The following is an 18371-nucleotide window of genomic DNA, read 5'->3' as shown; positions in this document are numbered from 1 at the left end:
TATGAATGGGAATTCACTACAATGGTAAAAGCTGTTTTGAATCACTGCTTTTCTGAGGTCAAAACTCTTGTGTGGGGAGCAATGGAATATTTCCTTATGGAGGGCCTTGGGGGCAAAAAGGTTGAGAACCACGTTATCTTTAGGAAATACACTGCATTTAAATGTTTCATTCTTTCCCCAGCTAAACTTAAAGACTAAGATTACTAAAAAAGTTAGAAAACCTTTAAAGAACAGGTATACAGTATTGCTATATAGCACCTCAACCCCCCCAAAGAACCGCTGAAGAAGCAGTTTTTTGTGTGTGGCATGATTTTTAGTGTGATACTGCTGACATAATATTACTGATTACTTAATTTTGCTCCACTTACAAAAATGGTACCAAACTAAATTAAATCCAAGTCAATCGTTGTGTGTCTCTGAGCAACACCAGAGACCACGTATAGCAAAGATAGACCACTTTTATTAAAATGAATGGGAGAAATTGGAATGTCCAATATGACGTCTAAACTAAGCTTTATTTGTGCTTACAAACAAAAGCGCTAAATAGCAATCAGCAAAGTGACTGCTCTATGACAGTTATTGGTGTTTGATGACTGCAGCTGATGTCAGAAGCTCCAGAGAGTATAGAAACTGCCATGAAGTGGTGGTTGTGTGTCATGAAACTTGTGCTTTATCTGGACCAATTTAAAATATACAGTTATTTAATGATAACATTTAAATGCTCTTCTAAAAGGATGTATCCGGTGAAGGTGACATCCATTTTCTTTTCCAAGTGACCAACCTTAATGCGCACATGTAAAACCAAATGAGGAAAATGAAATCTGAGCATGAATTAAACTGTGATTAAGATGATCTGCTGTAAAGTATTTTTTTTTTTTTAAATCCTAAATGAACTATGAACTGAAGGAATAGCTTTTGGGGGTTATTCACATAACAATAATACAACCACATATTATAATATCACAATATTATCCATGTCTTGCAAATATTGTTTGTTGTTAGTTCTCTGGGAATGAAGATTCTTCAAGCATTATTATAACACATTTAAATGTTTATGTTGTTGTCTCTGTGCTTATTCTCAAACAGCAGACATTTTTAAAGAATTGAGGAAATGTTATCATATGGCAGTGTTTAACAGCAAATTCACTCTGAGAAGGATAATTGAAATATGCTTATATATTTTTAACAATTGTCTTATTTATTGTCAAATAACACTATCAGGATGATATCTTATACACATGGTCATATAGACACACAACTTTACATAAAAATGCTTTACAGATTTTACATAAAATAAAGGCATTGGTCTTTGAAACTCTGTTATACCAAAACCACTTTTAGAAAAAATATTAAAAAAGAGAAAAGCATTTTAAGATAAAAGATCAAGGGTATATAGCATCAATTTGGAAAGTGAAGAGTAAAAAAGTGACTGCTAACTGACAGCTAATTTAATGCATGAACAGACAAAACAAATAAGATCCTCATAAAAAAATCTCCTTGTATGACAATACATTTGGGATCCTTATTTGGTGATTTGAGTTAACTTTACTAAGGAGGTCAGCCAAAAAGCTTACACAAGCAGAATTGTCTTGTTTTATTCTGAATGAAAGATTGGTCATATAATCATATGATCTCTAGTCGTGACTAAAAACACAACTTGAATGAACTGGATCTTCCCAGGACACTTTATGCAGAAGTTAATACATTATGTGTTAAACAAGCAAAGGGCATTTTTAGTGCTAGTAGAGCATGCTATTCTGTAAAGAAAGACAATAAGACACCTTTTATTTACCAATGAGATGGAACTGTTCAGGACTAATAGGCTAACAGGGGACTATAGTGAGCACAAACACAAGATGCAGTAAAATCAATTAACAACATTGTTCAGATATTGAGCCTTTCAAGAGAGACTTTCACTATTCAAGTTTTCATTTTCTCAGGACAAATATTCTCTAAACAACAAAAGGATTTGGGTCAAACTCACAAATTATGCATATATGAACACAATCTTTTAATGAATACATATATAGTATTATATCACATAGGGTCCAGGGTGCACTTCTCTGATTTGATGCATCTTTTCATGTATTCCAGCACTTCTCCTGTTCTCTTCTTGATGTTTTCCAGTGTTTCTGCCTTTTCAGGCTCATTTATTTCCTTCAACTTCTCACTCAGAATATCAATGTGCAGGAGTGTGAACACAGAATCACTCTTGAGTGCGATCATCTCCAGAGAGTCCACACAGTGAAAAGCTTCCATCACCAGCTTTATTTTCTCTTCCTCTAATTCTTTCAGTTCTTCTTCCAGCTTCTTGACCAAAGACACACTGTCACCAATCTTATCATCATATTCCTTCTTTAACTCTTCATTTGTCCTCTTCTCCTCCTTTGTCTTTGTTTCATATATTTTTGCTCCTTTGACGTGTTTGCTGTAGTGGCATTTATTAGTGCACACTGTACAGTGATTATCTTTCATCACACTGCATTTTGAGAGACCGCTGATCCACCAGCATCCTGGAAAATGACAGTTCTCCTCACAGACGGTGCAGCACATCGCCATACTGGCTACAGCAGGATCAATATCAACCTTCTCTTTGTAGGGCACGTTAACTTCATACTCAAAGTTCTTATTGTTCTTGACATGTTCTAACTCTTCTTGAGTTTGTTTCAGCTCATTTTTCTTTAGTTCCATATTTTGAACATGTGATTGTAAATTGGAAATATTTGCCTCCAACTTCTCCCGTTTTTGCAACACATCTCGAGTCATCTTCAAGGTTTTTGGTTTTATGTTGTTAAGACATTTGAAAAATCCTGTCATTCCTTTAAAACTGAGATTCCATGGCTGTTCCAGAATTTCATCTTCATCATCAGCGGCGTCTGACTGACAGTTGTCAAACAGGAAATACACTGGCTGATTCTGCTCATCCACTGCACACTTGACTTTAGCCTCTTCAACAGCCGTCAGGACATTTTTAGGGATAGCTCCACGTGAGTGTGTGAAGATCAAGACAATGTTTTCAACAATATCTCTCCCAAATAAAGACTGAACAGCATCAAATATGTATATTTGTCTGTCAGAGAGTCGAGTCTGAGATGCTTTAATCACCAGACACACTGCATCTACTTCATGAATCTCTTCTGCAGATTTACTTAAACTAAGCAAGCCTGTAGTGATATCTTTATCACGATGGATGTCTCCATATCCTGGTGTGTCAATGATTGTTAGATGGATTGGACTCTCTTGTAGATAAAACCCATAAACAGTGATGCTGGAGGTCTGACTCTGAACAGAAGATCGATTACTCTGGTCATCTGTGATCTCAAACCAAACCTTGTCTTCTCTCTTTACATCTAACATGTAGTTGATCATTGTGTTGATTAGTTTTGTTTTTCCTGTTTCTGTTTCTCCCACCATCAGAATGGTTTTATGGGGTTTGTTTTTGTCTCTCTCCCCAAAGATCATTTTTCTATATGGTTTAGATTCAACAGGAGAGTTTGTTGTTGGTTTCAGACGGTATAGAGTAGGAGTCCCATTCTCTATTACACTGCTTTGAATGATGATTGCATCCATTTTGCCTAGTTCTGGTCCTAAACTGGCCATTTTCTGTCAGCAATGTAAAGCAAAAATTAATTAGAATAGAAAATTAATATATAGAATAATTAATGAGGATACAACTTTCACGTTAGAATAGGCGGTCAAATTGCCTTTATTAGTACTGTATTAATGGTAGTTAGGCTTAATTATTGGCTTATTCTGGTTAATAAATTTAAATATCATTCAATAAGTGCCATAATTAATGAGAATAAAACTTTCACTTCAGAATAGGGGCTCAAATTGTCTTTATTACACTATTTTAGCAATTTATAACGGCAAAATCAACAGTAATTAAACATAATTACTAGCTTATTCTTCAGTTAACTTAACAGAAAATACAGACATATAATTACACAGCTACAGAAAAATAATATATGGCTTATTAAGTTGTAAATAATGTCTAATATGCCCTTACTGTAATGTGAAGTTAATCATTAATAACTATTGTGTCCATGCTTAACTAATGCATAATTGTGAACAAGCAAATCATTGATTACTAGTTTAACTAATGCATAATTACGGACCCTTTAAATGTAAAGTTAATCATTAATTACTAGTGTGTTCGTGCTTAACTAATGCTTAGTTGTGATTGTGAACAAGTTAACCCTTAATTAACGCTTAACTAATGCATTATTCTGGACCCTTAAAATAAAGTGTTACCTTAAAAGGATTATGTTTACTTTATAAATATCAGTAAAGGTTTCACAGCAAAAAGACACGTGGAACACGACCAAAAGAGATGGACTAAAAGACAAAAAAAGTCTAAACCATCAATCAGATGACAGAAGGCATGCTGTAGATTGAGTGCAACAGCAACGTTTTGATCATGTTGTTCATTTAGAGGCCTTAGAAATTCATGTATCAATTATGATCCAGTAGGCTTTAGAGGGTTAAAGTATTATAATACTTATATTATAACATTAAATCAAAGGATGGCTCCATATGCATAGAAGTCTAGGGCTAAGCTCTGAATATCAACTGACACTATAACCATCCCTGCTGTAGCCACTGCAGAATATAACTTTGGTTGTATTTTGTAGTTTGACTTTTTCATGGTGAAAAAGACAGATGAACTAAATGGGCTGGAAATAATGAAAGGGTAAGAATGGCATGAAAGGTGTAAATAGTACTGTTTGTTGATTATTTTAGCAGATTTTAGAGTCATATTTAATTATTGAAATGTGTTTTAACAGTCTTATTGAAATTAAGATCTAACGAATAAAATGACAGTCTCATTGTAAATACATGTTAACCACCCCCCTTCATTTTTAGAACAGAAAGACAAAGACAGTAAAAAATTGTAGAAAGTTTAAACATAATTTATATTGGTACTTATTTTTTTCAGTGGGAACATTAAATCTGTTCTTCCCCTTTTTATCATTTCTGTACTTAAAAAGCACTGGCTATTAGCAAATATCTACACACTATTGAGATACTAAATATCATCACAAAGTCACAGAGGCTACAGAAGAACAATACAAATTGATTTACAATATTACCTTGTGCTTCTTTCTCGGACCCACTTCAGGTTTTGTAGACAGCAAGATCTACGGATGAATTTATACATGAGCAACACCCATTATGAAGGTCACATGATTTCCAAGAAAGTGTCAATTCATTTTCAGTGTCAAATACATTTTTCTAATGGTTGAAAAATTGAGATTTGTTTTAAACATGGATTCAAACATGCAGTTTCCCCAGTAAAGATACATTTAGAGAATGCTTACTTGACCTTTATTTAACCAGGAATAAAACTTTAGGGTTTGTTCACACTTCACTGTAAAAAAAATATTGTTGGTTTAACTTAAAAAAGTAAGTAACCTGGTTGCCTTAAATTTTTGAGTTCATTGAAAACAAAAAGAGTTAATACAAAGAAGGAAATTGGTTTAATAAATAGAAACTCAAAATATTATTGTATCTTGTATCTTTTTTGTGATAAATCATGAAAATAGCACAATTTGGCATGTTTCACTGCATTATTACAAATAAAACACACAATTATGCAACATGCTTACAAAATCTTTTAATAATATTTGAATAAAGTGTGATGTCGATTCCAAAAAATGTTAATTGTATTAACTAAAAATTTTTATTTCAATGAACTAAAAATTAAGGCAACCAGGTAACTTACTTTTTAAATATTTTTTTACAGTGTTGTGGTTCGGTTCTCTTGGTTCTTTTGGTTCAGACCAAAAAAAAGAAAATGACACATTTAGTCCTGGTTCGCTTAGCATTCACACTGTCATTTTTTAACACCTAACCTAAAAATAAAAAAGGCTTATGATGTTCATTTTGCGACAGAACTTGTTGATTACATTGTGATTATTCTTGAGTATTCTGTCCTTTTTAGGGTCGCATTTTGTGACATGTCCTGTTATTATATTTGTATGTTTGCATGTTTTTGGTACTAGGCTATAGTTTTACGCATATTTTTTGTTTGTTTGTCACGTTGTGTCAGGCGAAGTCTTTATAGCGGCACTTCATTAAAGGTGAAGTAGACTTTTTAAGTTAAAATTAATTCTCTTAACCTAATTTATTGTCCATTAATTACTATTACTATGCCATTTATGGGTTTCTCTCCCCCAATATTAACCTCCTAGGCATAATCAAAACATTGAGAGAAGTCTGCTCAGATCCGTCAATCTCTTTCCAGCTCAATAAGTACAATGTTAGCTTTATAATGTCCACGCACCAAGAGGCTTTTTGAAAGTATTGACACAGCCCGTCTCACTGTATTTTTGGGGTTTTCTGCTGTATTGGAGGATGGGCACCGATCCCTGAGGTTTCAAACACGGTATATCCAAGATATTTTGAAAGGATCAACAAGTTAAGATTTAGCTATATTGTATATATTTATTTGTATAAAATTGTGCAGATATATCTGTCACATTCAGTGGATATGACTGAGTGATGAAGATAACTTGAATGAATATAGAGATACAAAGCAGGACAAAGTTAGTTGTGATGAACTTTTCTTCACCTTAATCACCCTTTCCTGCTCTAGTTCCTTTTAAACGATCACGAGTGTGTCAAGTGATGTTTATGTGGACTGTTGTGTGGTGACAATAAGACATCTCTCCTTCAGTGAATATCAGCATTCTTGCATTACCACTCGACGAAGGTTGGAAGACCATAACTAATTGCTGTATAATGATTGATGATTATTGTATGCAGATTATAATAATCTACATAAAGGCTATGCAACAACTGCATAAAACCAAGACGACCCCCCCCCCTCATTTCACCTTATTTCTTATTACATTGTTTCTCATATAAATGAAAAATAAGAAGATTTTGCATTAAGCCCAATTCAATACTTGCAACTAACAATGAGTAATATATTTTTACAGCATTTAATAATCTTTGTTAATGTTAAATTCATAAAAATGTACATGCAGGCCTACTTGTTAGTGCACATGCATTAACTAATGTTAACAGATATCATTTTTTAATCATAAAATTGTATTAGTAAATGTTGAGATCATATTATATATAACACGGTAACTCTTTACAATAACAGTACACAAATAAATGTACTAATACCTGAATTAATAGTTACTTCAACATGAACTCATGATTAATATGAACTAATCACGAGGCAATGAAGAAAACATATAGCTTTAATGTTAGTACATGTTTGATAGATAATGCATTAATTAAAATTTCGAGGTAAAGTAAATCAATTAGGCTTTGTAAGAATACATAAGAAATATTTGAATTATTTGAAAAAATTTGAAATGTTATACTGTCATAATATAATCTGTAATATCATAATCTGCAAATAATTGGAATGCCACATGATTATTTAGCCATTAATTACACATATCTGTACAATCAAATGTGGAAAATAGACTTAGAACTACCACAGATTTGTATAGTTAATTTATGTTTAGTAGCTACAGTATGTTCCTACAGTAATGCTAGCATTTTAATGCTAGCGTCATTATGTCATGACTTTACTTGAGGAGGCACATCATAATTAATTCACACACACATGTACTAGTACAACTAGTATTCAGCCCAGTTAAGTGATGATGCACATGGCTTTTCGAAAGGTCCGATAATGAAGGTACGGTATCATCATGGCCTGCGTCTGGATGAAAAGTGAACTGCTGACCCCAGCAAACGATCCCTTGACCTTAGTTCATGCTTCCTGTTTGGTTATTTTTTGGGGAACCGATTCCCCAGGAACTGTCACAGTAGTTGATGGGAAAGAGAATACCACAAAACAGATTAAGACCCTTTAAGATAAATTATTATTCGATCTAGTATTTTTTAAGTTTTATAAGGAGGATCAGTGAAAAAAATGACAAACTAATACTACCTTTCAGTAATGTGGGTTAACACTAGTTAACTACATTAGTTAACATGAACTAATAATGAACTGCACTTCTACAGCATTTATTTATCTTTGTTAATTTCAACATTTACTAATACTTTATTAAAATCTTGTAAACATTAGTTAATGCACTGTGAACTAACATGAACAAACCATGAACAGCTGTATTTTTATTACCTAACGTTAACAAAGATTAACAAGTACAGTAACAAATGAACTGCTCATGCTTAGTTCATGTTAGTTAATACATTAACTAATGTTAACTAATAAAACCTTTTTGTAAAGTGTTACCAGTAATGTTTATGACGAAGCTGCTGATGTCAATAGTTTAAATCATTACAATAATAAAGTGATTCAATTTAATCAAATCATTTAGGTCAAAATATTTCTTATTCCTTCTCATGGAGCCTGATTGATTTAGTTAGCCCTAAATGTTAATTAAAGCATTAATCAAACATGTTCTAACATGTAGTTAAAGCTGCTGTTATTCATGCAGGAATCCTTAAGACTCCAGCCGTAGTTAATGTTAGCGCTTCATTGCCTCATGATTAGTTCATATCTTCACTAATCATGAGTTTATGTTGATAATTCAGGTATTAGTACATGATTATTCATGTACTGTTATTGTAAAGTGTTACCTAAAACTCTGCCATATTTGACAACTAATTTCACATTTTCAATTATAAGGAACAAATGATTTGACATTTCTTGGAAAACATGTGACCTTCATAAATGGGTGTTGTCTCATGTATAAATACAACTGCAGATCATCCTGTCTGAGAATACCTGAGTCAGAGAAAGAAGCACATGTAAGGTAATATTGTAAATCAACTTGTGCTGCTCTTCTGTGATGTTGAGATGATATTTAACAAGTTAAACTGTGTCTAAGACTGTGTAGATATTTGCTAATAAAATGGGGGGGGGGGGGGTATATTAAACATAGATTTAATGTAAACAAATAATAAAAACAAATTTATATATTATATAATTACTTTTCTTTCTTTTTTCTAAGGACTCTCAAAACAGGAAACAGACTCTACCAAAAGGTAAGAACACTACTCACTGGCATTTTATATGTACATATATCGTGTTTATTGTATTTAAAATAAAATACCTGTTAGCCTGGTCATGCACGTATAAGTGCAGTCACAATAATTATAAAAAAAAAAAAAAAAGGGGTTAGCGGTGCACAACCTAATGCAGGCTAATTGTAACACATGGCAAGGCAAGTTTATTTATAATATATTCAAATAATGATCAAATAATAACATATGCATAAGAAATACAAATGAAATGCATAAGAAATAATAAAAACATTTGTATTTAACTAAAGGCTAAAATACTAAATTCAGGGCTCCCTGTCTGAGTATGTGCGTAAACTCACCGTCTCACTTCCCAATTCTCTCAACTCTCCCGACCAGACACCCTAACCATACATACATAAAATAGTAACCAAAAATAAATAGCTAAAAGCAGACTCTCCTTGCTTTGAGTGAACCCTTTGTATTTCTAACGGACTAGATCCTGATGATATTACCAGTACCATGTGAGATGGTGGTCCAGTGGGTTAAACCATGGAACTGACACACAGAAGGTTGCTGGTTCGATCCCAGCGTTCACCACCAGTGTGTCCTTGAGCAAGGCACTTTACTCCATGTTGCTCCAGGTTGTCCCTGTAATAAGGGCACTGTAAGTTGCTATGGATAAAAGCGTCTGCCAAATGCATAAATGTAAATGTAAATCTGTTTATAGATTAAATTCAGTGAGCACATCTGCAATTTATTGATGTCCTAGACCATTCAGTGATTAATACACCAGTAATAATACTTTAAAATCGATGCTAAATGTAACCGGTAGCCAGTGCAAGGTTCTGAGGACTGGTGTAATATGGTCATATTTTCTGGTTCTGCTCTGCGTTCTGTATGAGCTGCAGCTGTCTAATGGTTTTTTGGGAAGGCCGGTGAGGAGTCCATTACAATCAGGCCCATCACAAGGGCTGCGATGCCCAGGGGTATGTTAACAGGCAGGGCCGTGCACAGGCATTTTGATGGGAAATATCATATATCAAGTTGGGTGTCCACCTTAGAGATAATCACCATATTAATAATGAAACCATCAGATTTAAAAATAGGATAATAATCATCATATTTGCAAAAATATTTGTATTTGTTAGTACGGTAAAGCTTTATTAAATGATTATGGGATCTCATTCAATGCTTTCAGAATCTTTACTTTTTTTTAAAAATCTGTATTTTTGAAATATTTGAATATTAACATATTTTAATATTTATGAACAATAATGAATTATTTCATTTATCAAAATAAATGTAGTTCATAGTACAAACTTTGCTAAAGAGATTTTTTTTAACAAGTATTAACTTAGACATGCATGATTAAAAAGCATTTTTTCTTAGGTTGTGCCTTTAGCCCCAGCATTGTACCCTATGATACAACTCATTTAGAAGTGTATCCTATTAACATATTCTTGATCAAATATCTGAAATATGATTATTTATACTAGTATTAACTCAGACAATTGATTAGAATGTGAAATATACTTTATAGGATTTAAAGTGTGACAAACTGTCTAACTACACGCTATGAAGCATTAGTAAATAGTTAATTAATCATTTATAAAGCATTAATAGACATTAATAGGCAGTTTATAAATGCAGCTATAAATTCTTTATTCTTGATTTATAAGCATATCTATAACGTGTTTAATAATTGTATGTTCATACTTTATAAATTATCAATTCATAATTTCTAAATTAAGTATTACATTATTTACAAACCAGTTATTTAGGAGTTGTCAGTGGTTCATAAGATCATTTAGAAAGTGTAAGTAAAGGATTAATAAACTATTTAAATATACATGTATACATCTTATTATTTAGACATATGGTAATAGTTGCTCAGTGTGTTAATACATGCTTTATTAAAATGTATACTGTAATTCATAATTAATTCAGGTAGTTATGAAATATTTAGTAGTTGTCAGTTAACTATTTCTGTGAGCTCATCTAAAGTGAGGATTATTTATGCCTCGTAAAGCTTTTACAAAGGAGATTTAAAGGCTCAGTTCTCTTCTGCACAGAAAAAGAAAACAAACAACACAGAGGAATATAGCACAGAAATATTTATTTCAAAATGCAAAAGTGGAGACTGTAAAAACTAGTAATTTAATATCAAATTAAAATTAAACCTCTTCAAATGTCATATAAAATAATATTCCTGTAGACCGCCAGAAAACATAACTGCAGTCAAATGAAACTAAGCTTCTGCAATATGATATAAAAATACTTTTCTGTAAAGTGTAAACATTGCTGAATAAAAATATACCAGTGGATTACACTGGATTAAAAGAGTTCCAAAATACAACAAATTAAATTTAGATGAAACAATAATAATATAATAAAATATTTTGCTTTGTCAAAACAGTACTAACTTTAAAACATTAGAGAACAGCCGTGCAGAAGAGAACTGAGCCTTTAAATCTCCTTTGTAAAAGCTTTACGAGGCATAAATAGTCCTCACTTTAGATGAGCTCACAGAAATAGTTAACTGACAACTACTAAATGTTTTATAACTGAGCAACTATTATTATATATCTCAATAATAAGATTTATAAATGTACATTTAAATAGTTTATTAATCCTTTACTTACACTTTCTAAATGATCTTATGAACCACGGACAACTCCTAAATAACTGGTTTGTAAATAATGTAATACTTAATTTAGAAATTATTAATTGATCATTTATAAAGTATGAAAATACAATTATTAAACACATTTATAGATATGCTTATAAATCAAGAATAAAGCATTTATAACTGTATTTATAAACTGCCTATTCATGTCTATTAATGCTTTATAAATGATGAATTAACTATTTACTAATGCTTAATTAATGCTTCATAGTGTGCAGTTATTATAAAGTGTTACCATTAACCCGCTGACTTTGAATCCATATTTGCAAAGTTCAATGGGCTTTAGCCTCCATTTTTGAGTCCATTGGTCTTTTTTGTGAAGTCATTGTTTTTTGTCTACAAAGTGTACTGATAACAGCACATTTGGTGTTGTTTATATTAGATCAGAACAGGTACAATAATTTGAATAGACAATTAATTATCTTCCAAGAGCGTGAATATTTTGCACAAGTTGTTAGCACTAACAGAATACCAGGAGCAAAACATTACCGACAGAAATATAAAAACAAACTACCAAAGTAGTGTACTAATTCCGCAGATAAACCACGGTCTGTAATGTGGATTGTAGTTTGTAATTTACCTGTTAATGGGATGACAACATTACAGAACTGTCGTCTCCACAGAGAGCGGGAGCGATTCTGCGGAGCGAGCGGAAAAACACGGAGCGGATAGGCGGATTTTTAGCGAAACAGAACGCTTTTATGGCAATACTCTGGGGGTGAGGGAGGGAAGGGGGGCAAGAGGGCCACCTCAGCTGATGAGGGGCAGTGGCACGGCCCTGTTAACAGGGCTCTACTTTTACTATAGTGACGAAAAATTTGTTGTTTTTGTAAATATTTAAGAAAAGATGGTAGCTATATTCAGTTTAACAGCATTAGGTCAAAGAAGTTAAACTGTGTAACTGAACTGCGCAGAGCGCACATTTTGGCACTTAAATTAGGCCTATGTTTTAAATTGTGAATGGGTCAAACGCATTTGCACAACGGCCTGAATCCACTTTAATTAATTTTGGACTGCTCTCTCACTGAATCATCTGAAGTGATTTCTCAGTCAGTAAAATAAACAGACATTATTGAGAGAACAACCAGTGCTGTTTTTCAGTTGTTTTCCTCAGTGAACATGCGCTAAATGGATGTCTGACAATTTCCTTGCTTTTTGCAAACGCTTAAAAACTTGTTCGACGGCTCTGAAAGGTGCGTAATAGTAAGCCTATATGCTTATTTAACTTTATAGTGTTAAATAAAAACCTTTTGTTCGTACCGTCAGATTAAATCCGTCCATTCAATAAATGCACATCCTTCAATGAGCGCGGATTTCAAAAGTAGCCTATTTACTTGAACTTCTCAGGTAGCCTAATATCTATGATAATATCTATGGTCTCACGCACAGAGAAATATTGTAAGTAAAAAAAAAGAAAAAGCAAGTTACAGCAAAATACATTTTTAACAAGCAGAATAATACAGCATCACAAGACACATTTTTAACTATGTCTTACAAAAACAAACTTTAACTATTGGCTTTACATCATCAAGTCAGCTGTCACTTTATTTTGCGCGAGGCCCTGTGCGGTCGCACACTTGGCACAGCCCTTGCGACGGTACTGATTACAATAGTCTACCTACTAGTGATTAAAGCATGAACAAGTTTCTCTAAGTCTTGTCTGGAAACAAAGAATCTAATTCTTGGAATATTTTTGAGGTGATAGTATACTTAAATATTTAGTTATTGCTTTGATATGACTACTGAAACTAAGGTCTGACTCCAGAATCACACCAAGATTCCAACTAGATTTTTTTTTTTTTAAACCCCTAGCCTCAAGGTATGCATTCACCTTGAGAATTTCATGTTTATTTCCAAATGCAATTTGTAACCCCTCCTGTTCGAACCGCCCACTCTGGGGCGCGTTTCCCAAAAGCATCGTTAGCCAACTATGGTAGCAAGTTCCGTCGTTATCAGCATAGTTAAACAAGTCGTGTTTCCCGAAACCATGGTTCCAACAAACATTCGCAAACAGCATCGCAAACTTTGTCGTTGCAACGACAGATCTGGTTAGAAGCATAGTTTCTTGTTTGCATGACATGTGGACTTAAAAAATCCTTATCTTGAGCAAAATAAGCAAGCTGACATTCAGTACAACCTATATCTTTTATTTCGAATACATACAAATGTCATTTATGTCTTTGTCAAGAGATTTAAAGCACCTTTTTTGAAGAGTGCACATGCGCGTACATGCTATAGTACGTAAGAACGAGCCTATATGTGTATCTGGAAATAAAGAAAAATAACTGAAAAAAGAAAAAATCTAGCATGAATTCGATCTCAAACTAATTCATTAAAAACAGTTATTACTCCACCACGTGACATCATTAACCAACGTGGTTGAACGGCAATACGGTTTCGGGAAACAGTCGTGACTAGCTAGTTGATTTCTTCAACGATGCAACATACTATGGTAGTTAAGCAGTGTGTAACGTTGTTGTTTGGGAAACGCACCCCTGAATGGGACTCAAACTCGGGTCCGCCGGCATGAGAGTCAGACGCTCTAACAAGGAGGCTAAAGGCTATAACCTCTAATGTCAGTCGCCAGGGCGTCTTTTGAGATCAGAGGAGTGAGGTTTACTACAACAGCAACTACTAGCTGGCCTCCATTACAAATGAGTTCAGTTTTGTCTGTTTAACAGAAGAAAGTTTTGGCACATCCAATTGTTAATTTCATCAATGCATTTGCACAGGGAGTCAATGGGGCTGTAGTCGTTAAGCGATAGGGCAATTTGGCTCTCTCTCTCTCATTATTTGGCTCAGTGGGAGCGTGTACCGCTTGAATAGGAGTGGTGCAATAATTGAGCCTTGTGGGACTCCACATGTCATGGATGTCCACTAAGATTTATAGTCACCTATACTCACATTATAACTTCCTTCCAAGTATGACCTGGACCATTTTAGGACCATTCCAGAAAGCCCAATCCAGTTTTCCAGCCTGTCAAGAAGTATGTTGTGATCGACAGTGTCAAATGCACCAGCACTGATAATTTGCCTGTATCTGTATTGAGGCAATATCATTTATTATCTTTATGAGCATCGTTTCTGTTATTTAGCAGTTTAGATGGCTTCAATGCTCACCTAACCAGCAGACACTGGCTGGGTTTAAATCCCAGTTGCGATATTAGAACTATGCTATTCTATGTTAGCAATATAGTTAGTTGAATTCTATTGAGAAACCAGGTGAATAAAGACTGAGAGTCAATGTTCAGAAATGATATCAAAATAACGAAAATTCCATATATTAAACAAATCCATAATTTATATAAACGTTAATAATTATATTTTATTGACAATATTTTAGTTTTCCTTGTATATTTTTTTATTAGATCAGATTTCAAATGGTGATGTTACAACATGCTCCGCCAATTGGGCATGTTGTCACACTTCACTTCTATTCTTTCGGGGTAAATAAAGAAAATAGTATACACTGTATTAATTAAACAAAACCACATAATTGTACTAGATATGTGTGAAAATAATATGGGGAAAAAATACTCTGAACCCCAAATGGATTTACACAAGCTGAGAAAGTCAAAAAGTGTTAGGTTGTGCTGCGCTCTCCCTCTACCCCCAAAAAACACCACATGGCTCTCGTGGCATTGGCTCTCACGTGTTTCGTGACTGATTGAGTCATGCTAAAATGTGTATCTTTTTCATGAGATATGACTGCATGTTCATGGAGCGGGATCATTTTCAGAGATTAAAACCTTAAGTTTTATCTGTTTAAGTTATTGTACGGCTTCAGAAGATTTGGAATGCAACACAAGTTGTTTGTAATATTTTTATACTGTTTTTTGGCCAGCGTTTGCAATATACTGTATGGTGACTGTACTTTTATTTTCCTGCTACGTGTTTTGTATTGTTGAGAAGTGGGTGGGTTTAGAGTAGGGGTTAGGTGCTCCAAAATATCTTTTATTTAGAAATAGTTATAAAATAATTTCTACTATTACAAATGCATGCAAAGAAGTGGTCAACAACAGAAAGCAATGGAGTACCCTGAATGCTGAAAAATGTCCTAACCAAGCAACCATATGTGATGATTTGCGAGTGACATTCTGTTGTTCCTAAATGTCTTTTTGTTATGTTGTTTTCTGCTTTACATTGCAGACAGAACATGGCCAGTTTAGATGCAATCATCAATCAAAGTAGTGTAATAGAGAATGGGACTCCTACTCGATACCATCTGAAATCAACAACAGACTCTCCTGATGATTCTGAACCATGTAGAAAAATTATCTTTGGGGAGAGAGACTCAAAGAAACCCCATAAAACCATTCTGATGGTGGGAGAAACAGGGACAGGAAAAACAAAACTAATCAATGCAATGATCAACTACATGTTAGGAGTAAAGAGAGAAGACAAGGTTTGGTTTGAGATCACAGATGATCAGAGTGACCGAACATCAGCTCAGAGTCAGACCTCCAGCATCACTGTTTATGGGTTTTATCTACAAGAGAGTCCAATCAATCTAACAATCATCGACACACCAGGATATGGAGACACACGTGGAGTTGAGCATGATAAAGAGATCGCAATAAGGTTGCTTAATTTAAGCAAATGTGATGACTGGGTCCATAAAATAGATGCAGTGTGCCTGGTGGTTAAAGCAAGCCAAAATCGACTCTCCGACAGACAAATATACATATTTGATGCTGTTCAGTCTTTATTTGGGAAAGATATTGTTGAAAACATTGTCTTGCTCGTCACATACTCACATGGTGCTCACCCTAAAAATGTCCTGACGGCTGTTAAAGAGGCTAAATTCCAGTGTGCAGTGAATGACAAGGATCAGCCAGTGTATTTCCTGTTTGACAACTGCCAAGGGGAGACATTTCATGAAGAATATCAGATGATCCAAGAGCAATCAGGGAATCTCAGTTTTAAAGGAATGACAGGATTTTTCAAATTGCTTGACAATATAAAACCAAAAACCCTGAAGATGACTCGAGATGTGTTGCAAAAACGGGAGAAGTTGGAGACAAAAATGTCCAATATAAAATCACATATTCAAAATATGGAACTAAAGAAAAATGAGCTGAAACAAACTCAAGAATTTGTCAAGAACGATGAGAACTTTGAGTATGAAGTTGACGTGCCCTATAAAGAGAAGGTTGATATTGATCGCTCTAAAGCCAGTATGGCGATGTGCTGCACCGTCTGTGAGGAAAACTGTCATTATCCAGGATGCTGGTGGGTCAGAGATCTCTCAAAGTGCAGCAAGATGAAAGACAATCACTGTATAGTGTGCACTAATAAATGCCACTACAGCAAACACATCAAAGAAGCAAAAATATATGAAACAAAGACAAAGAAAGAGAAGAGGACAAATGAAGAGTTAAAGAAGAAATATGATGATAAGATTGGTGAGCGTGTGTCTTTGGTCAAGAAGCTGGAAGAAGAGCTGAAAGAATTAAAGGAAGAGAAAATAAAGCTGGTGATGGAAGCTTTTCACTGTGTGGACTCTCTGGAGATGATCGCACTCAACACTGTTTCTCTGATCACACTTCAGCACATTGATTTTCTGATTGAGAAGCTGGAGGAAATAAATGAACCCGAAAAGGCCGAAATACTGAAAAACATCAAGAAGAGAGCAGGAGAAGAAAAAAAACAAGCACTGAAATACATGAAAATATATTGTGAATAACCCTTTAAAAAATCCATCATCTAGTTAAATAAAATAAAATAAAAATGTATTTCTTTGTAAATCTGGTTGTTTTTTTTGTGTTCTTCATTCATTCAGTTATCAGTCATGCCATGCCTTTTTTATTCTTGAAGGATTCTGATTATGGAGGATATTATGTCTTTAATAAATCTGCTATTAATAACACCTTCTGACAAGTCAGTTTTTACATTGGTAGCCCCTCCTGTTCGAACAGCCCGCTCCAAGCAGGACTCGAACTCGGGTCCGCCGGCATGAGTGTCAGATGCTCTAACAAGGAGGCTAAATGCTGCATACCTCTAGCATCAGTCGCTAGAACGTCTCTTGAGATCAGAGGAGTGAAGTTTACTCGTACAGCAAATACTAGCTGGCCTCCGTTACACTGTAATGCAGTCGATCAGAGACTTTTCAGGCCAAATACCACCCTTGATCAAAGCAGTCATGTAATCCTCTGAGCACAGGCTTAAGGATACCCATTGACCAAATTTGAATTAATATCATATTTTGATTATTATCAATATCCAGATAAAGCATGCTGCTATTAGACAGCATCAGCTGTTTGACTCACCCTTTCGCAAATCTGTTGAAAAGCCCTATCAAAAAAAAAATATCTCTGCAAGCAGCAATTATCGAGGCCAAGCACAACAGAAGTAAATAAGGAAACTAGCAGCAGATCAATTGAAAAAAGTAAGTAAATAGACTTTTGGAGACTATTTTAACCATAAATACATTGAGTTGTAATGAGATATAATTTCTTATAATATAATTTCATTAAAACCACAAGGGAGCGCTGCCCTGAGTACCTTCAGGACATGGTGCTGAAGAAACATGGCATTTCGTAACAATATGCCAATCCATGGAAAACCATTGCAGTTACAGCTTTTGATCTTTTTTTGTCATTTTGTAATTAAAAAGACGGCCATGTTTTACAAGGTACACCAATGTCATAATGGAATATGATATCAACTGAGACAAAGACACTACATGTAATTTTGAAGCCAATCAGACCAACAGTACTGTAGTTAA

The 18371-nt window shown here is 34.2% G+C and overlaps 2 protein-coding genes across 2 annotated transcripts; one reads left to right on the top strand and one right to left on the bottom strand.

Moving 5' to 3' along the window:
- Positions 1-1184: 1184 nt before the first annotated feature.
- Positions 1185-5123, bottom strand: LOC307119444 (uncharacterized protein). The gene is made up of 2 exons (XM_079805715.1): positions 5094-5123; positions 1185-3603 (listed from the first exon to the last, which is right to left on the bottom strand). The coding sequence occupies exon 2, from the start codon at positions 3598-3600 to the stop codon at positions 2038-2040; it is 1563 nt and encodes a 520-aa protein (XP_079661841.1). The 5' UTR covers positions 3601-3603; positions 5094-5123; the 3' UTR covers positions 1185-2037.
- Positions 5124-8711: 3588 nt separating this feature from the next.
- On the top strand, positions 8712-17387 carry LOC307119686 (uncharacterized protein). The gene is made up of 3 exons (XM_079806111.1): positions 8712-8747; positions 8946-8979; positions 15794-17387. The coding sequence occupies exon 3, from the start codon at positions 15801-15803 to the stop codon at positions 17328-17330; it is 1530 nt and encodes a 509-aa protein (XP_079662237.1). The 5' UTR covers positions 8712-8747; positions 8946-8979; positions 15794-15800; the 3' UTR covers positions 17331-17387.
- Positions 17388-18371: the final 984 nt, after the last annotated feature.

Source organism: Gobio gobio (assembly GCF_949357685.1).
Source record: "Gobio gobio genome assembly, chromosome: 23".
NCBI lineage: Eukaryota > Metazoa > Chordata > Actinopteri > Cypriniformes > Gobionidae > Gobio > Gobio gobio.
This window is presented reverse-complemented; position numbering and strand designations above follow the sequence as displayed.

Bases quoted from the DNA above. Each gene is read 5' to 3' on its own strand.
- LOC307119444 (XM_079805715.1), bottom strand. From the start codon at position 3,600: ATGGCCAGTTTAGGACCAGAACTAGGCAAAATGGATGCAATCATCATT.
- LOC307119686 (XM_079806111.1), top strand. From the start codon at position 15,801: ATGGCCAGTTTAGATGCAATCATCAATCAAAGTAGTGTAATAGAGAAT.